The 24,907-nt window shown below is 44.7% G+C and overlaps 2 protein-coding genes across 3 annotated transcripts; one reads left to right on the top strand and one right to left on the bottom strand.

Annotated features, from left to right (window-relative positions):
• Positions 1-125: 125 nt before the first annotated feature.
• LOC144934622 (uncharacterized) lies at positions 126-18,732 on the bottom strand. 2 transcript variants are annotated; one of them, XM_078860633.1, is made up of 18 exons: positions 18,664-18,732; positions 16,025-16,078; positions 14,573-14,597; positions 10,014-10,082; positions 8,792-8,931; positions 8,167-8,289; positions 7,280-7,361; positions 6,737-6,784; positions 6,106-6,245; positions 4,991-5,113; positions 3,881-3,971; positions 2,893-2,973; positions 2,646-2,751; positions 2,189-2,252; positions 1,989-2,057; positions 1,560-1,667; positions 1,126-1,171; positions 126-970 (listed from the first exon to the last, which is right to left on the bottom strand). In XM_078860633.1, the coding sequence occupies exons 2-18, from the start codon at positions 16,040-16,042 to the stop codon at positions 792-794; spliced, it is 1,512 nt and encodes a 503-aa protein (XP_078716759.1). In that variant the 5' UTR covers positions 16,043-16,078; positions 18,664-18,732; the 3' UTR covers positions 126-791. The 2 variants fall into 2 exon arrangements, with proteins under 2 accessions (XP_078716759.1, XP_078716760.1); XM_078860634.1 differs by lacking the exon at positions 14,573-14,597 and having other exon boundaries at positions 10,018-10,082; positions 18,664-18,724.
• A 1,343-nt stretch (positions 18,733-20,075) lies between these two features.
• On the top strand, positions 20,076-23,864 carry TMED6 (transmembrane p24 trafficking protein 6). Its single transcript, XM_078860036.1, has 4 exons — positions 20,076-20,294; positions 21,137-21,266; positions 22,036-22,181; positions 23,643-23,864. The coding sequence occupies exons 1-4, from the start codon at positions 20,076-20,078 to the stop codon at positions 23,862-23,864; spliced, it is 717 nt and encodes a 238-aa protein (XP_078716162.1).
• The last annotated feature ends 1,043 nt before the right edge of the window (positions 23,865-24,907 follow it).

Raw genomic sequence — 24,907 nt, 5'->3', positions numbered from 1 at the left:
GAAAAGCAACCACTTTATTGACGTCTTAAAAACATTACACTCATGGGAAAATGTTAGATACAAAAGGTTATCCTAGATATACTTAAGGACCATCTTTACAACAGGTGAAAAACAATTAAACAATATGCTTTTACGTGTAAAAAAAAACTTTATTATTTCCACACCTTTACTCAATGCAACAAATGTGGTACAACATGTGTGTTTACTAGAAAGTGTAACAGTGAAGAATTACAAAACAATCTTGGGGCATGACATTTGAACTCAAGCAGCCCGTTGCTGCTGTTGGATGAGCCGTGGATGTTCTCTGCTTGTGGACGCTCAAGGCTAATGCTGAAACTGTGTTCTTGATCAGTATTTTCAGATCCACAAAATGAACTACATGTCTTTAAGTGCCGAAACATGTTTAACCTATGTTGAGTAAGCACAGTTTTTGTTGCATTAATTTTCACAAGCAGCTCCAGTCCAAAACTTTTTGAAAATTGTAAAATCCTGCGTGTACAATCTTATTTAATTGTCACATTTCTCGAGCAAAATTAACACACATTGCTTTGAAACAATCTACAATGTATTTGTTAAGCATTAGTACATCAATAAAGATTATGGATACTTGGTAGAATGACATTTGGATGAAAATACGGAATTGATAAAAACATTTTATTCTGAAGACCTATTTAGGGTTTAACCAGGTGAGAACTCAAGAGAAGGGGGTAGTCTCGTTTTTAAAGACCGACCCCCCCCAGTAACTTGCAATAATAACTGGTGTAGCGTTACAAGGAGAATGGACTAGCGGTTCACATGTAGGAGTCATACTGCGAGTAGGAGTAGTCATTCATTCTGGATGCAGTCCCAGCGGAGGCCATGGCTCTCATGGGCATGGCACCGGGCCGCGGGGGCCCAGGGGGCCGGGGCATGCGGAGCGGAGACATCCCCGAGCTCCTCATGGGAGGCAGATCAGAGGCGTAGCCGTCGTCTGAACACACACACACAAGCAAATACACCACTCACTGATTGTACATAGATATTACATTTAACCGTTACTCATTAAGTTTTGTACATTGGTAAACATTTAGAATTGTTCTAAGATGCAAGAAAAAATGTGCACTACGTGAGATGCAAATCCAATACCGTAACTCCGGGTGCGATTGAAGCCCATTTGTGCTTCCCTTGGTTCCTGTTAAGAAGTTTAATTTGAAAAATGTTACAATTTTATTATCAATTACACAAAAATACGATTGTCATTTTTAAAACTCAGCACTCCCTTCTTGGTGGCTGTGTATTTTTCATATCCAACATGGTTTGAATTAATATAGTACAATTCAAAACTTGTCTGTTACGACTTGGCATTCATCCCCTTAAACGGTCTAAGAAAAGTGTTTTAATGTCTCTGCATAGACCGGTGAATTCAGAACTTGCAGGGAGAAAGCAGCAAATTCTCGGTATCCAACAGTCACGACTCTGGTGATGCCTCAAAATATAAATGTCAAACTATAAAGCTTATTTTGACTACCATTATATAACATTAAAAAGCTTTTGTGGACAAATAAACATGAGCACATTACCGGACGGCCAATGTCTCTCAGACGGTACTGCAGAAGGGCCTGGGTCAGAATGTTGGATGCCTTGAGGGCTGCAGACGCCTCCTCCTCTCCTGCTATTTTAAAGTTGACCTACACATACGCAAACAAAGGTGAAACGTTAATTGGCAACAGTGGACTACGCGAGCCACGAGGGATGGCGATGGCTCGGACTTCATCTAGCAGTGAATAGACCATGGCTGATGATGCTGATGACCTAAGACTGGTTATTGAAAGGCAAAATTCAAACATGTCGACCACAGCCTCCAAGAGTGAAATATGTTACCTCCAGGAAAATATTATTTGGGCCTTTAAAGCTGCTGTATTTACTCAAGGGTTGGATAAAAAAAGCGCAGTGTAAACACCTGAGATAATTAACTACATATAAGCACGTGCAGTGCTTGCTCTCCTTACCAGGCTGTCAAGAATTTGATCATTTGTCAGTCTCCCCTGTGGCAGTGGTGGTGGTAGATAATCATCTTCCTGTAAATAATCACAAATAATCGGCACTTCTTAGTCCAATCATTGAGTGGATCAAAAACGTACAAGCAGAAAAAGGCATTAAGTATTCTTACTCGAGCACTACAGACATAATAGCAAATATCATTACACACCTCTTCGTAAAAGCTTGCTTGCGGAGGTTGGTAACGTTGCCTTTGTTCATATCCGTATGGATCTCTGAGACAGAGAGGGGCGGCGGCGATACAGTCAGACATGTCTTTGGAGAACAGCTCGTTTATACACCAAAATTGAGGGGAAAATTTAATTAAGACTACTTCCCACATATATTGTCGAGTGTCTGATAAATTCTGTGCAATGTTTAATGTGTCGTTTTTATTATGGTCTATTACATGTACTGTAACTTCAGCGCTTGCACAAAAACAAAGGCAGTAAATAAAACTAAAGCAATTAACAGTGCATATTAGCTTAAAACATTTAGCAATGATGGCGAGAAACTCCTGATGGATGTTTCAATTCGATAAACCTATTCTCCACGTCTGTCGCCATCACTCAAAAATTGAGACTCTGGTAATGTATGTTTACGGAGCTTGTGCGTGTGCCACATGGTACCTGGGAACCAGGGGGGGTGGTAAAGGTGGCCCCATCGGTCTGGGTGCCCCCCGTCCAAACATGGGATTGCGATCCATGCCGTAGGGCCCCCCACGATGTAAGAAGTCTAAACATTACCGATAACAATTACACAATCGCGACAAATTAGCTCACTCACGATTCCCAACGACGTTGATTGAAAAAAAATAACTACATTGCATGAAATAGTAGCTTCATTTCTTAAATAGCAACTCCAAAGGTGGCTTACTTGCTCTACCGAATGGTGGAGGTGGGGGGGGTCCCATGCCAAAGCGAGGCATCTTGTTTGCCATGAACTTTCCGTCTGGAGCTGTGGACGGAGTCGAGCAGTACACACACAGACGGACACACCCAGCTCACACCCCCTGCAGAAACACATCCACCTCAATCACATTCGTCAATTAACTGAAAACTAAAATACCTATTTAATCCTTTAAATGCATGGAAACATAACACTTTAATATACTGTTGTAAATCTTGTTAAAACTGCCTGCTGTGTAATCATGGCATCTGATATCAGACTGTTACAAGGTTTAGAAAGGTATTAAGTAGTTGACTGTTTAAAAAAAAGTCTGTGCCCATTTTTTGCAAAAAATCAATTTACCCATAATACTTTACTGCTCTGCAAGCAAACAGATACTAACAGGCAGACAGTGGCGTGTGCCTTGGCCCCTTCCCACACAACAGAAAGCACAGAGTCCAAGGAGAACAGTGGTGCTAGCAGAGGAATTAAATTGCACTCCCAAAGCTTAGAAATTAAACTGCATGCAAAGCAATGACGACTTGTAATCTGTGTCTTTATATAGGTATCTATGTTGCACTTCTTTCGCGCCGTACGTAGCCAACCGTGCTCATCGGAGGTGAGGGGGAAGGACAACAATCTCCCTTTCCTAAACAAACTATGCAGCTGAGATTGCTGACATTTCCAACAACACAACAAGCAATGCGACTAGAAGCGCTCATCTCCAGGTGCAGCAGACTGTGCCACGCTATTGCCACATTTCGTTTAGTTATGGAACTGCAGTTTCTCACTACTGGGGTCTATTGCTCGAACCTTGTGCAGTTACATATTTTACCATGTTCTAAATAAAAGCCATAAGGTGCTTTAAAGGATTCACAATTAAAATTAAATGTAAGCGTTTGATATGTTACTGTCAATAAGCCACAAGCAAAGACATGAAACACAATCGGTGAAGTCAGGTGTTACAAGACCTTACCGTCTACATATGGTCGTTTAATAACCTTCTTGTCAGTCTGGCGTGCTATAGGCACAGGGGGCTTGAATTCATCGGTTTTCAACATCTTCACCTGAACACAACAATGCAGCACACCACACGTGTGTTAGTTAACGAGAAGTGCCGTGGAGTTGCTAGCCCCGCTCCTCCCATTAGCACGGCTGGCTACGTACGGTGCAGGCCTCCCTGGACCTCAGAGGGCAGCATGACCTACGACCCCTATATCTTCGTCAAGGTGTGTATAACCTCATCTAACTGTTCACGCACAGCGTGGCTTTCCAACAGGTGAGGGCCGGGCCTCGGTCTAGCGTTTTAACTGTGCTCCTAAGATAATTCCGTGTTGATATCTTGTTTAATACACTTTATTTAGCTCTACCGATTATATCTGGATGGAAATGAATGACAGCCATGTTGCCGAGATGACAGTATTAGTTGTATCTTGACTTAAAGCTTTCGTGACTGCAGGAATTCCTATTATTTGGGTCTTTCGGTAAAGTCACGTAGATAGGTTCAAAGAAACCCAAGTGACTTGACCGAAAGACCCAAAGAAGAGTATTAGTTGTGTTGAAAGTTCCACAAAAACAAGCCACAGGTGGATGGCGAGAAAGACACCGGTCTCCCCCAATGGCATTCAGCTCTTGAACATATTACCACATACAATAGACTACACTTCACCTTGTTTTATAAAATGTGAATATAATCACTGCAAACAAGACCACTGTTTGTACAGCAATTAACATGTGCGGCTTTTCAAATTTGCAACAATCTTCACGATTTATTAGCTTACAAGGTAGTAGTCGCATTGCATATTCACACGCATTCCCTTGTTGCTCATGCCCAGGGGGGGGGGGGAGGGGGTCAGCAACCAAATTAACGAGCCATTTTTTTTCAAATTCAGTAAAAAAAACTATATTTTAAGTGCCGCAATGCAATGTGAATACGAGACACGGTGGTCCTTAATAAATATCGTCATGAAGCAGCAGCAGTCCTTAAAGAGCCGCAAGCGTCTCCGGAGCCGCAGGTTGTCAAACCCCTGCTCATGTCTCAATGTAAGTGGCTGGAGGATGAAGCAGGGCTGGGTCACACGCTTACCTTGAAGTTTTTCACTCCCTCCTTCTTGACGATCTCTTTAGCAATATCACGTATACGCATCATGCGCTCAGACCCCTTCAGCTCCTTGGGAATTGTAGCCTCCTCCAGCGGCTGATACGTTTGCTGTGAACGTAAAATGCAAAAGAGCACATTGGTAAATCTACTTAATAAATAAAGTATAACAGCCACTGTTGCAGTATATTTCCAGTTAGGTTTTCTACACTCAGATATAACCTCAATTTTGGTATGCCGTCACTTGTGCTTGGTTAACCCTGCAAATTCTTGCACAATACCATCAAGATGGGTTTGGTTTCACTAGTTTAGATTAAATACATGTATTTGCCTTGTATTTGAAGTTGTACTCCCAGCCAGGCTGTACTTGTGTGGGCTAATGTGCTGTTAAGAGTGCTGGACATTCGAATAAATTCAAGTGAGTTAATTGAAAGTGGTAGAAACGTTCTTTGCTGGGCTCAGAGCGGTTGGTGCCACAGAACCACAGTCGACGCAATCCAAAGAGAGAGCCTGGAGTTGGCACCAATAAACCTCAACTATTTTATTTATTTTACAAGGCAAGGCCCACTGAGCTATACAGCTCTGTTTCAGAAACGACCTGGTCACAAATGGCAGCCCAATGAAGTGGCTTATAAACACACAATATGGTACACAAACACTGTCAACGTGAATGGTGGACATTATGAATAAAACGGGGTTCGAATAGTGACCCCTTGTACAATGAGGCCTATCAAGGCCAAGCAGAATCTCAAACACGCAAGATGTTGCGATCGAAACGTCGTGATATTTTTTTTATTATTTTTCTATCTACGTGGCTTTACCGAAAGACCCATAGAATATGTATATTCAGCGTTAATGCTTACTTTCCGTCTGTGACTTTTAATTATTTATTCCCCTAATCTAAATTATTTTCCCCACTGATTTCTCATACTAATAATTTTTACAAAAAATTGGACTCATACGCTGGTGAGCATTGTGGTGACTGGGTGAGTCACCGTCATAAACAATGAAACTTCAGCAAATCTATCCACATGCAAGTCAGTCCTCCAAAAGAGTGGCCAATGAGGAGGATGAGGGACAATGCAACGTGAATGCACGCTCACCAGGTACTTGGTGCGGTGTTTTCCACTGGCCAGATGACTGAGGATGCTGATCATCGTGGAAGAGACTGAGCACAGGTCACATGTGTAGTACAGTTCTGAAGGCCTCCCTACATGTCGATTCTCGATTATGTGTTCCACACCTGCAAATACAGACATACAACATAAATACGACACACACACAATCGTTGGAGGAATTGTGGGGCCAGTCGTTAGTGTAGCTGGCAAACCGAGTTGATTCCTGGCCACGGTGAACACCGATGGAAAACGAGATCTGAGCTGGTCCTGTCCCCCCTGACTTCACAAGTCAGCACTGACTACCAGCGTGGCGAAGCGTTGTCAAACCCCGAACAGCGACAGCGCAGATGTGGATTGACAAACAACTGTAAATAATAATTATATTAGTGTAATCATTAGCGTGTGAATTAAAATTACATGCATTAACACGTAGGTACAAACCTACACGTGGACAAACATGGCAATCGCCCTGCAAAAAAACCTAATGAGGGAGATCATGTCTGAGGTGCGCTACCATGTTGCCATGTAATGCAGACTCAAGAGTCAGAATATTATATATACTGGAGGAATCAGATGAGCTATGAAGCTCGTTTTCACACATGTCCAGTAGACTCACCAAGCAGGGGCTCACTCTTGGACCAAGCATTAATGTGCTCCTTCAGACCTAACGCAGAGAAATAAAAACCATTCAAATTCGAAACAAGCAACAAAGCCGACTCCAAATTAAACATTCCAAGATATACTGTAGAGGCAGCAATGTGCAAGTACAAAACAACCACAGTAGTAATGTCCAATAATAAAGGGGCAGCCCGCTGCATATGTTGTGTTGTGATGTACACCCCGGTCAGTAATGGTCCATGGCGTCACTGTCGTTTTCTATGGATGTTCACATAATCTAACCTTTTCACATACAGCACAACGCATCCTTACTCTCGAGTACATTCGCTTCCTTTAAAAAGCACCGTAAAGCAGTTTCCCCATTATTAAAGTGGTGTTTGTGCGTTACTTTTATGCAGTAGTCTATTCGTGCGCTGTTCATCTTGTCATGTATCTGACCTTTTTCTAAATTTGGTTCTACCTCAAGTACCCGGCAAGCCAGCTACGTGACATCATCATATTACGCGATACATCACAAAAGCACACAAAAATCACTCCTTACCTTTCCCTTCGATACGCACAATTTTTTTCTCAATATGATCTTCATAAGTAGGTTTTTTAACATACATTTTGGTTTTGCTTATCTACAACAATAAAAAAAATTGCACACACCAGATTAACATATTTATACTTTACAAAATGCATGCACAGAAGACATTAACTGCTTAGATGAAAACCAATATGGCAAATAATTAAAAATAAATATATTTTATTTCAGCGTATATAATTTTGCATGAATGACGCTATATAAAATTACTGTGACGCAATACACCTGCAATCCACCAACAGCGATTAACAAAAGATTATTAATTTAAAAAAAATGTATTCACCGTTGATTAGCATGTGTTGCCTTTACAAGGAAAGGCAACGCATGCAAATCAATTGCAATTAACAATCTATTGTTATAGAATTATAATAACCCTTCCCCTCTGCACATGATTGGCTTAGAGGGATGACGTCATCTTGCTCTATTTAAGACCGAAAACAGGTGGATTGCGGCACTATTCAGGCAAATATGCTGGTGGTGGTGGATGTAATTACCAGCTAAACGTGGTACTCAAATTGTAAATTGTGGATTTATTCTCCGACACACTGCTGGGCTGAAGTAGTAACTAATTGGCACGTATTGTTTATGTGACAAACCTTACTGGCTGTGTCAGATGGTGGAGGGTTGCAACACATTTCTACTTCCGCGATCTAACCCAAAAACTTTTATTATGAATAACAATGGTCGCGAAAGACTACTACGTGTTAAACTAACTCTACAACATTGATGGACAATTTCACGTAGAGGTGCCTATGTATAAACAGAGCTCGACTAAAAGTGTCCAGATAGAATTATTAAAACCTCTCATGGTAAATTCGTGTTTAGTGTGCACGCGCGCATACCTGGTCAGCAGTCCAGCCTTCCAACTGCATTACTTCCAAAGCCATTGGTATAAGCTGCTGCAGCTGCTCAGACTTTGAACATTCTGGCCCAATCGCGCTTAACTTCTCAGGGTAAAACGATTGCTGTATTTCCAGGGAACAGAAGATATGTTGATTAAAAAAACTACTAAATGTAAAATTAAAGCACAACTTCTTACAATTGTAATCGTAACCAGCACCATTGTTAAAAGTTAGGGGGTGCCTTAATTTTTCCCATTTACCAGAAACATTTTGCTATGGATGAGTGCCCTCCCCAATATTGCAAGGCAACATGTAGGTTTTCCACATGACTACTTCAACATTAAAGCATGCTCTTCTGCGTGTGGTGTACTGGCAATTTCCCCCAAAAAAGGTGCAATTAAAACCAATACATTTTTTATTGAATTTCCTCCCGTTTAATGCAATACAAATCGTTATTGAGCGACATCAACATTGCAGAGCTCACGTTATAAAGTACTGCACGATCCATTTGTGCTCATGTGCGTATAGATAAACATTTTATGCTGTTCCCCGTGTGAATCATCCGGAGATGCGGTTGTGTTTGGACACTAAATAAATGGTATTGTAAGACAATATCTGTACGAACCAGATACTTGTGGATGTGCTTATAGCCGCGGATGTGGGCCAAAGCAGCGGCTAGGTGCATGGTGCCCTCCACGTTGCACTGACTGCACGAATACGTGAGTGCCATTCCTTCATTTTGGTGCTCCATAATACACTTCAACCCTACAAACAGCACAAGGCAAAACAAACATTTGATCACGCTTCCATTAATTGCTACCATCTTACAAATCCTGTTTTTAACACGTGTAGAATGATAATGATACGTGCAGTGTGTATTTTTTCTGTCACGAAGCACGCAGGTTTTACGTGAAAGCAAACCGAAGCGTGTTACATCAGACAGTGCCACACAGTCAATGTAAAGACAGTTGTGCAACATTTCCTTGTACATTATATTGCATAATGTACAGCAATAGTTTGAATACATTTTTATCAACAATCTTACATCAATTCACACCAGCTACAGCAGACACCAAATATTTGAAAGCGTGCGAGTACGCCAAGTCCTCGCTTAACGCGTGGTGTTCACACAACACGTTTTCACAATAACGTGGTTCATCCATTTGGGAATACTTTTAGGACAACACGGAACGTGCACCGTTATAACATGCACCATGATAACACGTAACATGCCCGTTATAACATGTACCATTATAACATGGAGCACGCCCGTTATAACATGTGCCGTTATAACACGTAACATGCCCGTTATAACATGTACCATTATAACACGTGCCGTTATAACATGTACCATTATAACACACACCGTTATAACGTGCTTTCTGAGCGGCAGAGGACAAACTATTTTCTCGACCTGTGCGGCCGTGCGGTGTGATACAATCCGCGGCAGCGACCCTCAGTTATTTCTTCCGCCATCTTACTGAGTGCACCGTCCTCGTAACGCGCCAAACTTAATCATTGCGTTAATGCACGTTTCACTTAACGCGACACTTTTCAGGAACGCATCTACCGTGTTAAACGAGGCCTTACAGTATTGTTATAATATATGCAGGCCTATTGATATTGCAGTCATTGTATCATCGTGGTTGTTGGCTGTTTATCATATTGATCAGCTGCATATTATATAATGCTATTACTAACGAATGGAAACATCAAATATAAATTCAGGTTAATTTGTGACAGATTTACAAATATGAGCTGAATGTACTGTTGTGAGAGAAAACATGCAACATATCTGGCATTTACGGAATATAAAATGAGGAACCCCATGATGTGTTTGAACGTACCCACAATTGGGAAGTCCGGTGGCTGCTTCTGCAGGTGCGATGCAAGGCTCGGACCGTACTCAGATCCATCTGGACGAAAACACGTTGGCGTAAACATAAATACTCACGCTCAACACAGAGAGGAACGATATGATCGCACGAACATGCATTGTTACCACCACTTCAGCGCAACTGGGGGCATTAGATGGCCAACGCCAGAGTGGATACCGGTCAGGGGAAAAGGGTTCAATTGTGAAATTGACTTTAAAAACGGGCATAAAAAGCAGACATCACGGGACTACAGTTGTTGATCAGTTCATCGCCTATGATAAAAGTATTTGAATATCTTATAAATATAAAAAAGCACACAAATCTATATCCAAATGATAATGAAATGATCTCGTAGTTCTCTAACGAATGGTAGAATCTCCACATGCAAGATGTCGAATACGATGGGGTACTTGTAAAAGCATTTCCGCACACAGAATTAAAGGATGCTAATGTTAAGTGACCTCATCTAATAGAAGCTAAAAGTCACAACATTCTAATACATCCAAAATGCACATTGTACAAGCTTTGTGATGGTCATCTTGAATCACAATGCAAGAGTATAATTAGGCTTAAATGTTGATAATCGATCATGCACTCATGTAATTCCCATCAGCCAGATAGAACTGAGAACAGTTTAGCATGGATAATGATCTATTACTTGCACAGCAGCACATCCTGGATTGCTCAAGAAAAGATGCACTCATTAAGGTGTTATTGTATAAGTTATATACCTAGGATGTATCACAAGATGCCCAACACCTCTTCCAAGTTCAATCATTGAAATAGTTCACGTGAACACAATTTTTAGACTTGGAAATATAGCGCCCTAAAATAACATCAAGTAGACAACTGCAAGGAGATTGGCAGAGCCTTGCATGCAAATGGAAGTGTTTACTGTTAAGGGGGGAAGGATCAGAGCGGTCATCAGATACCAGACTATGAGCCTCCCAACCTAATTGCACACTGTCACTCTGCCATACAGCTACAAAGTGTTGGTGCAGGCTCAACGTTAACCCAGTCATCATCATCACGCCTCCATTCACAATGCGAACCCCATTAGCTCAGTTATATTGACACATTAAATTGTGAGATTGGTCCTTTGGAGGCCAGTGACTTATAGCTGGAAGCGGAGTTGAAATGAGCATCTTTTATGTGTAGTGAGAGCTGTTTAACTATCGCAACGCTGTGTATCAACATCGATAAAAGCACCACGCAAGTTGGATTTAGCAGATTCAGCTAATGCTAAAATTAATGGATGCTGAACAGATGTGGATCCATCATATTTCTATCTTCTATGTAATTAGTATCTACCACAGCTTGTATGTCTATTCTTGAGGATGTATATTGTTGATATGCTTATTAAGAGGCGTGCATTGAATACACACACTTTGGATCCGGATGCAGTTTTCCTCCACTACTCTAGAAATTCCACACGTTGCCAGAGTTCGGCCTTTAATTCCTAGTAATTTCCACATAACTCTCAAGAAAATGCATATGCCTTAATGTTGATGCAGTTTTTAGCATTTCCAGACGATTCTAAGTCACAGGTAGTGAAGAAGTGCTCCCACCTCTCCCCAAAGTGGGAAATATAGCGGAACAGTAATTCACGTGGACCACTATAATACAGTGCAGTGCATGATTCAGCCAGAGAGTTTTTACAACGGCACTCAAACTCTTTTCCCATCTCTAAACTTTTTCTCTGCGAGATTCACGTCGCGGCAAGCACTGCAGATCCGCTAAACCGTAGCCATGCACGGTTCACAGATAAGACGACAGATACGTATTCAACTTTATACCTGGAAGCTGTACTCTTTGCATGTACACGCTAGCATGGAGAGTTTACATTTTCATGAGTTAATGAATAAATTTCTGTGCATGTTAATGGTCGTCTTGCCCCAGAACGTAGAATTTTGTCTAACACCAATCTCACCGTAGAAGACACCAGGAAGGCAAGCGTATGTGTTTTTAATACAACTCCCTAATCTCAAATTGCATTTGTAAATGAGGATTTTTAATAAATGCAAAAACAAATCTATTGCAGCTACAGCTTCAAACACAGATATTATACAATTGATTTCTCTAGGACGATGGTACTTTGCAAACCCACTGGCTATCAACAAAGATTTGTTCCTGAAGCCATCCACAAAAACAGACAGACAACTTCAATCGAGAAGATGGGTATAAACTGAGCAATGATTGGAAGGACGTTATCAACCAGTTTAAGTCATAACTGGCTGTTATTTTCGGCTCTCTGATTTTACATTAACAAGTTACATTTCCCACACTAACACAGCCACCTCGCTCGCCGTTGCTGCTCTGCGATCTCCCATTAACTTGCTAATCTCTCACAGTAACATAGCCACCTCCGCGCCCTCGTCATGGAGACCGCTCTCCCATCTAACATTAACATGCTAATTTCTCACATAAACATCACTAGCCCCGCCCAATTCGTGTATGCCCCTTGGGCTACAACAATTCTAAACCTTTACAACAGACTGCCTCAGCAGCTTTCCTCTTTTCTCCTCCTGACGACGATCGCTGGTGTTGTGATTGAAACGTCGTAGTTTTTGTTATTTTCTTTGAACCTATCTACGTGACTTTACCGAAAGACCCAAAGAATACAGATATTATGTTCACAGCTGAATGGCTTGTATTCGCAGAGGTTACCGAGATCTGTAATCAAATATAAAACTGAAAACACAACTGTCTCCAGTAGCTCCACTGCTTGCAGACAATGCGACTCATCCAATAAACCCACCGGCTACATCAAAGAGCCATTTGGCACTCATGGTTACATGTGCTCTTCCAACTGACTGCATTATGCTCATTACTGTTACCATCCCAATGTGCAAGGTTTTCAATACAAAAATGGGGGATGCTTTAAAAAAAAAAGCTCAATCAACTAATGACAAACTAAAACGTCACTAATTGGATAAAGTTTAAAAAAGCACAATCAAAACTTAATGGAAGTAACCAGCAAGTTAATGCTGGTCAAAGGTTCCATTGGCTTGGCTAATTAAAGCCAGAAATGTTAAGAAGTTATATTTTTCTCACATACCCCAACACTGCTGCACAGTTTTTGGCCAAACCAAAGCTATTACAAAAGATGGAGGATGAACCAGCTGATGTCTTCACCTCCCATGAGCCAAAAAAGTATCACATCAATTGGGCAAAGAGTGTGGTTTTCAATATAATTCTATACCGTATGTATGCGTAAGCGTGTATGAGGGATTCATTTCGGATTTAAACATTTCGGACTTAAAATGGCAATTTCGGATTCACATTTTCTGATCACGCACACAAACGTAATTATAATTATTTAACGCGTCTTCGTGCTCACAAAAGTGATGTCAATCGATGACACTTGACTGTCACTTATGCTGGGAAAAGCACGGACGTGACATGTGACGTTATACTTTCAGACCAATCCGAAACAAAACGGTTTCCAGATCATCCGAAATGTTGTAGCTCGGCTGGATTTTCGTTTTCCGAAAACCGGCAACGCATCCCTAACGTGTCCGTATATGCACATTTATGTATGCTGTTGATATTGTGGACAGATACATTTCACATACATATTTAAATTAAACACGTTCTGTTAATGCGGCACAGGATTCCTACTAGGCATGTAACGATCCACCCGCCTTACAATTTGGATGAATCGTCATGATATGGCACCATGATTTGATTCAAGAACCAATTCTATTTGTATCAATTCGATAGTTCCTCATCAACCATTTCATTTGTACAATATTCACTCGACCATGTAATTTGCAGATATTTTTAATATTTTCTCACGCAAGCGTAAGAACGGGCTTTTAGCAATGAATCGTTAAACACCTAGTTTTCTACAATGGCAGTCATACAATAAACAGAGATTTAAACTTAATCATTTGGGAATGTTTTTATATGTAGATACCTGCACTGAAGTAGCATAAATAACAAGATAATGTTTCGAATACCAAATATGCATTTGGTTACTTTGGTAATGTTTGGCACCAAGTCCCGACAGTGTCAGGACATGAGTGTCAAACAGCGCAAGCAGTTGGATTGCTGCAAGGCATTCCAGACTCAGCACGTAACTATGTGTGTACACGACTGGAAATGTATCCATACGAATACGTACAGTATATGTTTATGCACACACTGTATATACGTGGTATTTCGGGTGAAATTAAAATGCTATACATTTTTCAATTTCCCCGGAATACAACTGCATGAATCGGCAATACGTGTAAACCATAGTTCTGGAAAATTTTACTCTTTTTTGGCTCCAACATAAGTGCAGATTTTTTTTTTAAAGCCTTTACTCACGAGTGAAAATCTATGCCGACACAGCTGGTGGGAAAATAGGCACCCAAATCTGAGCAATTTGGAGGCGAGACTTCACAGCCGTTATTGGCAATAGATTTTTTTTTTGGAGTCGACTGCTTACAATCTCCAATGACACTCAATTGGATTACACTTGTTTATGGACCTAGAAAATATGGGTATGTGAGAAAATAGGTTTGCTTGTCTGATTTACTTACCGTTGGAGGACTGAAAATCTTCGGCCTTCGGCACGTCACCAGCATGGATCAAATTTGTCCGGAAAACCAGCAAGCAGAGGGGAGCGAGTTTAGTAACAATAATATCTAGGCTTGGGCTGGAATACAACACTGGAAAGTGGGTTATAACACAACGCAGCCCAACTGCGTCCGCCCACAAGGGAGAGTGTGAGCGGTTCGCGTGTCCTGGGGCCACACAACACCTGTGTGGCCCCCAGGGCTCTCCTCCGCAAGGTCGCCTCTTCTCCACCCCTCTGCCAGCTGTGCAATGCAGGTGTGTGCCGCATTGTCTCTGCGTCCCTACTTTCACAAGAAGATAATTCCGTTATTCGGCAAAAATGCCCAAAAGCTGCACGCACGAAGGCTCGATGGCTTGGAGCGAAAAAATTTGGCTTGGAAATAAAATGTTTCCGTGTGGTTCAGAGGAAACGTTTTAACCATAGCCTCTTGCCTTGTACACACTAGACACGGCAGCCTTGATTTCTTTATTTCTCGGCAAAGACCGTATTTGGTGACAGACTATTTCATGGCCAACATCTACGAGAAATGGAGCCAGTAAACATGGTTTACTGACAGAAAAAACTGTTTACCACCAATATTGGTGGTCATTTACAAACACAGCCAAGATACAACTCATTATTTAAACCAGGCTTAGTAAGCGTTTTTGTGCAAATGTTGCGTCATCACAGAAGATAATTTACACTGTATTATCAACAGCTATATATCACCATTCCTGATCCCACAAAGGGGGATTACAAATGGTTGAGGCCACAGGCAGCTATTATAAAATTCTGATTCAATGTTTGAGTGAGTAAAGAAAACACACCTATGACATGTCTATGACTCCCATAGAGTGACATGAAAATAAATCTTGTTCAACAAATGCTCAACTGAATTTCTATAGATTCAAGGGTGAGCCATATTCATGTATTTTACAAAAGAGTATACAGCTGTTATAATAAACCATGTAGTGAATAACAAAACTAATTGTATCTGCTCTAGTGTGTACCAGGCATTTCATTATAAAACTCATGTTGGGAGAGCAACCTTGAAATACTAATATCCATATTGACCATACGTGTTAAACTGATCCATATTGACATAGACAAATCTAATTGTACAGCATTGCTTCTTCCATATAGTCAACACATGTCCACTTGTATGGACTACGAATCTGACCAATGTCAAGGTTAAAACTATTTTAAACATCATACCTTCATCTGAAATAGTACTGCACTGATGAGGGGGGGGCTAGCTATTGATGCAGAACTATAATTTTAATCAGCATTGTTCATAATGAGCATTTATTTGAATCTGGTGTTCAAGGCTCGTTCAAGGCTTGCGACTGTTGGCACAAGGCAAGAGTATCTTGTAAGGCATATCTGATGGCGTTCGTGTTCTCGTTGAACAGTCACCGCTTGTGAAGCGGCTTACCTTCATGTTCGCGTCCATTGCGCGGGGTTTTTAACCGGAGCTCACTCTGCAAACCTAAACGCACACAAAAGGGGAATTTATAAGTACACAAGCCAGTGCATCTCCTGCTCAAATGGTCAATGAAATTGTGACGATGCATTCACAAAAAACTCAATATATTAATTCATTAGTAACACTGCCGATATAGATGCCCTTATAACACAAAATCCATTCTCGACGAAGGGCCACTGGTATTGACGATTGTGTCGAGTTGTTATTTGTATAGAAGGAGGGGTGCCCCAACCCTACATCGGTGAATAAAATCGCAGAAATCCATTGGCAACGTGAGGCCTTTCATGACTACTGGGGGGACTTCCCACCAGCCGTAATTCTATTCTATTCCGGACCTATATAGCGTCCTTTCCAGGGCGATTTAAAATCTAATAAGCCTGTTTGTTTGCATATTATGTATCGCCGTTCCTTTAACCAAGAACTTTCGTTTTTGCTCCGTTAGCATATTTGTGGTTGACACTTAATGCATATTTATCCACGATTCACTTTGGTAATAAATTAAGACTCGCAGTTTAGTGTTCATGAACTTCCACGTGTTATAAAAAAAACTTTTCACTAATAAATCGACTTGGCGACGAATCCATGGACAAAAGAGTTGCTTTTCAAAGTATACAGAAGTGACGCCTCGTTTAGTCATCATCCCTCAGTCGTCTGCGCATCGTTCCGTGGGAGCCCACTCCTCGCCGTGCAATGCGGCACAGCTGACAGGATGGCTTGGCCTACTGGGAAGTGAAGGTGATTTGTAAAGCAAACGGCTACCGACCGAGCCAAGGTCAAAAGAAGTCCGTCACATATTGGACCGGAAGGACCCTCTCTCTCCTCTCAAAATCCACGTTTATTCATTCAAATGTTAAATCCCACAGCCTCTACGCGGGTTGTGGTTCTCACGAAAGGTCGCGATTCAACAACCCCATCAGCAGCAGCGTGCCGAGAAACTGGGAAGCTGCCAACTGGACACGAGAGGATTTCATCGGCAGTGGTGGCACAAACTAAAGCAGGAAGCACGCTCACGGCTCATCATGAGGCCAACAACACCCACGGATAACGAATGCCGGCTTCCAGCACTGTATGCCGCAAGCGGCGTGTATCCGGAGAAAGTCACACACACGTAACGTGGGTACAGTCTTGACATTGGAAGGATAGAGCCTTTAAAACCGTTTCTCTAAAATGTCTTGCTAATTTGAGTGGGGTTATCCCCAATTGTATCATCCTGTAAGTTCCACAATCAGCAGACGTTTCGCACCACCATCCCATCTCAGTCCCTCCACGTAAACAAATGTATGTTTTTACACATTCCATCAGCCACACGGTATTCTGAGAGCTCATCATCTCAGCAGCACTGGGGCTCAACACTGGACCAGCGGTTTCAACGTTCAGCATCATCAGCAGTCCGGTTCGCGTTTTTTTTTTATAAAAAAAACGCTGAACAGGCAAATGTTTATAGGCAATAAATACCCCGATTGGTTGGACATGGGGTTCATAGTTCCAACGCAAAACGACGTAGTTTGTGTTGTTGTTGTAGCGTTATAACCTGCCCCTACTGGACATCTGCGAAAAAATAACTTTCTAGATCTTCACTTAAAGCTTTTGTGACTGCAGGAATTCATATTCTCTGGGTCTTTCGCTAAAGTCACGTAGATAGGTTCAAAGAAAAACTAACAAAACGAATTACGTTTCGATCACAACACAAGCGATCGATTCTTTGAACCTATCTACGTGACTTTACCGAAAGACCCAAAGAATAAAAGCTTTATAGCTCATCGGAGTCCTCCAGCATGAATAATATGATTGTGAACACAAGATAATCGATATGTATTTAGTTCGCTCCCCCCCTAAGCACAATGATAGCGAATCGATTCCTGTGCTGGATCGAGGCGGCGGTGTCACCCCCGCAGGCTCTCGTTTATTTTAGTTTTATGTAGCAGCTAAGGCCCCACTGAGCTACGTGGTTCTTCTTCAGAAGCGACCGAAGCGACCTGCCTATCAAAAATTACAACCTCGACGAAGTGGCTTGTCGTGCGGAGAGTCGGAGCAGCCAAATACTTGTCAACGCGTGATGTCAGTTATACATGTGGAGGGACAAACCGGCGGAGCCCCGATAATTTACCCACGCGACAGAGACCCCAAATAGACAGCAGCAGCAGCAGCAGGCGGTCAGGGTCGGGATGGAGCCCTCGGACCTCCTGCACACCGGGCGAGGTAGTCAACATCTCCTGGCCACTGCGGCGCCCTCTATCAAGGCGCTGCCCCAGGGCGGCTGCGACCAGGCGGGGCGAGATGGCCACGCGCGGCGCCCTGCCCCGAAGGGGGCCCCGGAGGCCGCCGCCGCCTTCGCCACCGCGGCGAAGGCTGCGGAGGCCGCAGCGCAGAGGCGCCGCCGCCGCCATTCCCCATTCATCCCCTCCCCGCATGGTGCACGCCGCCAGGCCGCCAGGCCCGCACGGACTGGTGGCGCGTCGCCAGCGGCCACCGCCCGCGTCGTGGCGAGCGCGTTACCCGCCGCGTGCCCAGTGAAGAGCGAGATAATCGACGGCGAGACGCGAGAACCCCCCGCGAGGAACCCCGCGGGGGACGCGCCGCGACCTCACCTCGAACAGCGCCACTCGCTACACCACTCCGAAATGGCGACGTCCCGAGGGTGGGAGAGCGGGAAGTGACGTCACGTGGGACGTCACGTCCGGGTTGTGCCTCCCCCTCCCCCCCCGCCTCCTCCCCCCCCCGCCTCCTCCCCCTCCCCCCCCCCGCCTCCTCCCCCTCCCCCCCCGCCTCCTCCCCCTCCCCCCCCGCCTCCTCCCCCTCCCCCCCCGCCTCCTCCCCCTCCCCCCCGCCTCCTCCCCCCCTCCCCCCCGCCTCCTCCCCCCCTCCCCCCCGCCTCCTCCCCCCCACCACCCCCTCCGCCTTCCTCCTCTCCACCACCACCTCCCCCCACCACCCACATATATCCATCCTAGTTGTGCAATATCTATGTATGTAGAATTTCTTTCGCACCGTACGTAGCCAACCATACTAATCGGGAATGCGATAATATATTGGCAATAATTAAATATATATAGCCAATACAAATATTACATGGATATGTAAAACATTAATGACTCAAACGAAGATCAAACGATATTATTCCACAGACGTGGGCGACTGCCTCGTGTGTTAGCGGTTACAGCAGCGATGGTGGTGGTGGTGATGATGGTGGTGGTGATGGTGGTGATGATGGTGGTGGTGATGGTGGTGGTGATGGTGGTGGTGGTGATGATGGTGGTGATGGTGGTGATGATGGTGGTGGTGGTGATGGTGGTGGTGGTGATGTTGGTGGTGGTGATGATGGTGGTGGTGATGATGGTGATGGTGGTGGTGATGGTGAGGATGGTGGTGGTGATGGTGGTGATGATGATGGTGGTGGTGATGGTGGTGCTGGTGGTGGTGATGGTGGTGCTGGTGGTGATGGTGGTGGTGATGATGGTGGTGATGATGGTGGTGATGGTGGTGATTGTGGTGGTGGTGGTGATGGTGGTGGTGATGGTGGTGCTGGTGATTGTGGTGCTGGTGGTGGTGATGGTGGTGGTGATGATGGTGGTGATGGTGGTGATGATGGTGGTGATGGTGGTGATGACGGTGGTGGTGGTGGTGATGGTGGTGGTGGTGATGATGGTGGTGGTGGTGATGGTGGTGGTGATGGTGGTGGTGATGGTGGTGGTGATGACGTCCTGGACATCAAACTTCATCACACATTGTCTGCGCCACCTGATTCATCATAACAATTGCCATTAATGCCACCTTATTCATCATAACTATTATCGTGAAACGACATTATTCATCGTCATCACACGTTACTTTCATGGATATGTGACCCCGAATGATAATTATCGATTCACGTGGGGTGTGGATGTCACAAAAAAAAGGCACCTGCTTGTTTTCCCAAACCCAAGGGCATAAAAACGGCGGCGTTTGCTTGCGGTAGCACCCATTCCCTTGCGCTAACACCGAGCCTGACTCGAGACACATCATGGGCAGCGTGAGAGTTTCTCCACTCCTGCCCTGCCTTCTCCTCCTCGGCCTGGCCCTGACGATGCCCCCCCGCTCGCTGGTCCTCTCGCAGTCCCCGTGGAGTGGGGACCACCAGGGCAGCACGCGTTATGACTTCGCAGTGCACGTGGCCGCAGGCAAGCAGGAGTGCTACTTCGTCCCGGCGCGTCCTGGTGGAGATTTCTTCTTTACCTTTGAGGTAAGAGGGGCCACGATATGCCACAAGACAAAGATCCCCCGTGTAGCACCAACAAACTGTTGGGGCAAGTGCTGTTAGCGAGCACCTATCAAGGCCAGAACGGCACACGAGGGGATTAGGTGGCCAACACCACGCCCGTCCGCCTTTGTATCCCCAGTGGTGATGTTGACACACCGCACCAGGCACTCATTGGGGTCCAGGACCGTGAGTGGGAATCGAACTCGGGTCGCCGGGTTCGTAGCGCTAACCGCAGCACCACCGCTCGTAAATATTCACTTCAACCGCAACCCCCGTGGTTCCCTCTTATCCGACGTTGTCTGCAGTTATTTTCCCTGTTCTGCATTGCGGAATAGCTTCAAGCTTGCCCGCATGTTTTTGCAGCTCAGAGTCATGTTGAAAACTCATTCCATTCATTAATGCTCACAAAGCCTCACATGGTTGTGTATAGTTCACGCAGGCTGGTGGGCCCTCACCAGATGGACGAGGAAATATCATGCCCAACGAGCTGTGATAACTACACTACTGTATACACTACTGCCCTTGGTTTCTCGTCAGGAAGTCACGTGTAGGTATTCCGTCTTTCAACATTTAATTCGTCCGGTCGGGTTCTGGTGCTTCAAGGGACATTGTTTTCGGCATTTAGCTGAACTGATTGTTGTTCTTCCCAACGGACCTCCGATTAGCACGCTTGGCTACGTACGGTGCGAAAGAAGTTCTACGTAAATACGGACTGGATTCGAGTTAACGACGTCCGTTTCGCCTGAATGAGGGCGTCAGTCGTGTCGCCAGGTCTCGCACCCCCCGCATGGAGTGACGTGCGTCTGTGTGTCCACGTGTCTCAGGTGCAGTGGACGTTGGGCTTCCAGCAGGAGAACGCTGTCAGGGCGTTCGTGCGTAGCCCGTCGGGACGTCTCGAGGCGAACCTGGACGAGAGACAACGTGGAACCATCGAGTTCCAAGTCACGACTGAGGGTACGCACAGCGTGCAGGGGATCTCCACGTGTGTGCGCTAATTGCGGGAGCAAGTCGGTGCTTGCTGGACATCTCCGTGTGTCTGTGCGAATGGCATTTGGAATCCAACAGAAATTGCGTTTGTCGGCCGCATGCCGAACATTCCCAAGACCTTTCGTACAATGAAGTGTGTGCCACGATTCTGCTTTGGTGAGCTCCAGAGAGCACCCCGGTTTTGAGGCTATTTGTCCTGCCCTTTCACGCTCACCAGACGTCGTGGTAGAGGTGAGTGTGCCCACACTTTACCCCATCGCACGGAACCCAATCACGGACAGCGGCAGATGCATGGGAGAGAGGACATTTAAGAAACTAGCCCGTTGTTTAAAACCTCTGTGCCGGGAGATCGAACCAAGAACCTCTGTTTTGCAAGTCCAATGTTAGGAACCATGACAGAATCAGTATTGATACTGGAGGAATCCGATGAGCGAGAAAGCTCTTTTTCACAGATGTCCAGTCGTTTCGGCGTGCAGTGTGAGAGTGTAACACGTGTGTGTGTGTGTAACACGTGTGTGTGTGTGTGTGAGAGTGTAACACGTGTGTGTGTGTGTGTAACACGTGTGTGTGTGAGAGTGTAACATGTGTGTGTGTGTGTAACACGTGTGTGTGTGTGAGAGTGTAACACGTGTGTGTGAGAGTGTAACACGTGTGTGTGTGTGAGAGTGTAACACGTGTGTGTGTTTAAGTGTTCCAATCGCCCCCCTCTTTCTCGACCTTGTACCGGTGCGGCCAGGCGCCTACGAGGTGTGTGTGGACAACTCGGCGGCCCGCTTCGGCAAGAAGCAGGTCTTCCTGGAGTTGGGGATCTTCTACAAGCTCGAGGCGGCGCAGCGAGAGGCCGAGGCGGCGCAGCGCAACGACTCCCTGGCCGCCATCGAGGTTCGCGACGTGCGACCCACACCGCCACTCGCAGTCACCGTCACCCAGCCCGGCCACGTGGACTGCTGCTCTTCTTCAAGTCGAGTGTTTCACACGTGCTTGGCTTTCGCGACAAACATTAAGCAAAATAGAGATTTTTGGTTCTTTCGGTAAAGTCACGTAGAAAGAAATTAAATTAAATAATAGCATACGACGTTTCGGTCGTATGCTATTATTTAATTTGTTTCCTTTCTACGTGACTTTACCGAAAGAACCAAAGAGTAATTCCTGCAGTCACGAAAGCTCCAAATCAAAAGTAGAGGTTGTTTGGGTGAGATCGCGTCAATATAAATGTGTCGTCAAAGCCGCCACAGTCAGTTAGTTAAGTTTTTTAGTTTTACGCGAAGTGTTTACGTGACAACCCTTACTAATTGGCTGCGTCGGGTGGTGGCGGCTTTAACGACACATTTATATTTACGCAATCTTACCCTAAAAACCCCCTCTATTATGGAAGTCGATTGTTCTTCAAGTCGCCATCGGGGAGTGAGTTGGAGCGATCGCAATTGGTTCGTCAAACGCTCGTGCGCGAGGACATTGCACTTGGCTGGCTGTGTCGGGCGGTGGATGCTCTTAACGACACAAATGTGGCCAGACCCACTACAATTTATGCACAAATCGCAGCCAGACTGCACGCGCCCAATAGAGGGCGCACGACCTCTGCAGTTGACCATCTCAGACGCATCGCTCCGGCACGCCACCCCACTCGTCTTGATTGCAAGGCCCGCGGGTCCATCAGTGGCCAAGTCACAGCAGTGCGACTGTGGCTATGCAACTAGAACTATGGACCCACGTGGTCAACCACTGTAGCCTGCGCTCCTTCAACGGAGGAGGAATAGCATCGCACGAACTCTCGCCCGCAGATATCTCGTGGTGAGCATCGAGCTCATGGACACATTGCCAAACGCCGGAAATATCGCCGATTATTCACTTTTATTTTCAAGGCCACAGTGTTATTGACAAATATGTTGAGTTTGTTATTCGTGCTTGTACACCACTGCCAAAGCAGCAGCGACATCGCCATATCATTTGTTGAACAGGACTCTGAGTGGAGAGAGAGGCTGCAGTTGATTGTTTTTCCATCCAATGTGCCAAGTCGGAGAGCAGCACCCACCTTTGTACCCTGTGAGGTGCTGTGTGGTGCTGCCTCGGCCCAATGGTGCAGTCGTTCATACGGACACTTTGCAGAAAAATACATACAAATCTGAGACATTTTATCCAAATTGGCATTCGTTAGGAAAACGTGACTGGAGATCACTCTTATGGGTATAAAATGCCGACGGGAAAGCTCGTGATGCGAGAGAAATGTTGCTACTCACCCTTTATGCAATTCCCGTGTGACTTTCAGAAAACATCCACCAGACCCATAACTGCATTTTTCTTTTCTCTGGACTCGTGCCACGTGCGGTGTGTTCGTGCGTGCAGTTCACATCGCGACACGTGCAGATGAATATGTTTGCCACGTGGCGGCATTACCACATGATGCGCGTGCGTCGAGGCATCGACATCTACATGCTGCACGAGACCGTCGCCCTCGTCGACATGTGGTCCACGCTGCAGAGCGTCGTCGTGATCGGCGCCGGCGTCACGCAGACGCTCTTGCTCCGAGCGCTCTTCCGAACGCCCCAGGGGACGCCTCGCTGCTAACTCACAATTCTCTTGGGACGGGAAGGAGGAACAGGCGGGTACAAAAACATAGCTCCTCGCTGTGCCGCCCGATGGAAGAGTGGGACATTAGGGATCATTGAAGTTGTGCCATGTAATTGATTAATTTACCTGTAGTTGTTGCTTACATTAGTCGGAATTAAAATGTAGGTTTTTTTTTAAATAAAGTAAGCATTTTTAAATATTCCCGTTTATCGTATAATTTCCTCTTTTGTAGCAAATATCCTGCAATGTAGGCATTTATGGTGAATAACGCGGCGATGAATATCAATAAAGACAATGAGACATCCACAACGACGTTGTTGCGATCCTTATCCTATTCCCATCGGCCTTGAGGTTAAGGCTGCTAAAAGCATACGGGAGATTCCCTGAATAGGGAATTGCAAGAGCAATTACAGGTTTATAAGACACTGAGGCAGAACGGGCTCTTTAATGTGGTGCGCCAATTTGCTTGTGTAAGAACATTTGAAAAAAATCGTTAAAATAATAAATAATGGTGGAACCTCTACACCGAAGTGGCGTGAAGAAAGCCACCAAGTAGGAAGATGAACTCTCACCTGGGATAGTCACGGCAACAGGTTGTATTCGAGTAATAAAAACATTCACATTATTGGAGAAAGAATTTACACGTATAAAAAGTTTGAAATTTACACAACTGAAATGTTATAAAATACATGAAGTTGCATGTCCGCTGTTCAAAATATTACATAATGAGCACTTTAGCGATTTCAACTCTACCAATACTAATGTTAAATATACCGTGCATTAGATGAATCCAATTAACTGTACCGATGAACAAATAGTAGGTTACGTAACGTTTTCATGCATTACCCAAAAACCCAGAGGTATTGCGTTTGATTTAAAAGTGCAATTCCACTTTCGCACCGGGCGTTCAGAATTTCACTTTGAAGTGGACGTAAATGAGCCATTTCCCATCAAGCTGTCACTGCGCACATCTCCTTGATGAATGGGGATTTCAAGACAAGCCGCAGTCGTGCAATTGCGGCCACGCAACCCAAACGATG

The sequence above is a fragment of the Lampetra fluviatilis genome, chromosome 10 (genome assembly GCF_964198595.1).
Source record: "Lampetra fluviatilis chromosome 10, kcLamFluv1.1, whole genome shotgun sequence".
Lineage (NCBI taxonomy): Eukaryota > Metazoa > Chordata > Hyperoartia > Petromyzontiformes > Petromyzontidae > Lampetra > Lampetra fluviatilis.
This window is presented reverse-complemented; position numbering and strand designations above follow the sequence as displayed.

Coding starts and splice junctions, on each gene's coding strand:
- TMED6 (XM_078860036.1), top strand. CDS start 20,076: ATGGGCAGCGTGAGAGTTTCTCCACTCCTGCCCTGCCTTCTCCTCCTC. Junction 21,267..22,035: donor GTTCCAAGTCACGACTGAGG/GTACGCACAGCG, acceptor CGGTGCGGCCAG/GCGCCTACGAGGTGTGTGTG. Junction 22,182..23,642: donor ACTCCCTGGCCGCCATCGAG/GTTCGCGACGTG, acceptor TCGTGCGTGCAG/TTCACATCGCGACACGTGCA.
- LOC144934622 (XM_078860633.1), bottom strand. Junction 6,246..6,736: donor CAAGAGTGAGCCCCTGCTTG/GTGAGTCTACTG, acceptor CTGTATTTGCAG/GTGTGGAACACATAATCGAG. Junction 3,972..4,990: donor AGGGAGTGAAAAACTTCAAG/GTAAGCGTGTGA, acceptor TGTTGTGTTCAG/GTGAAGATGTTGAAAACCGA.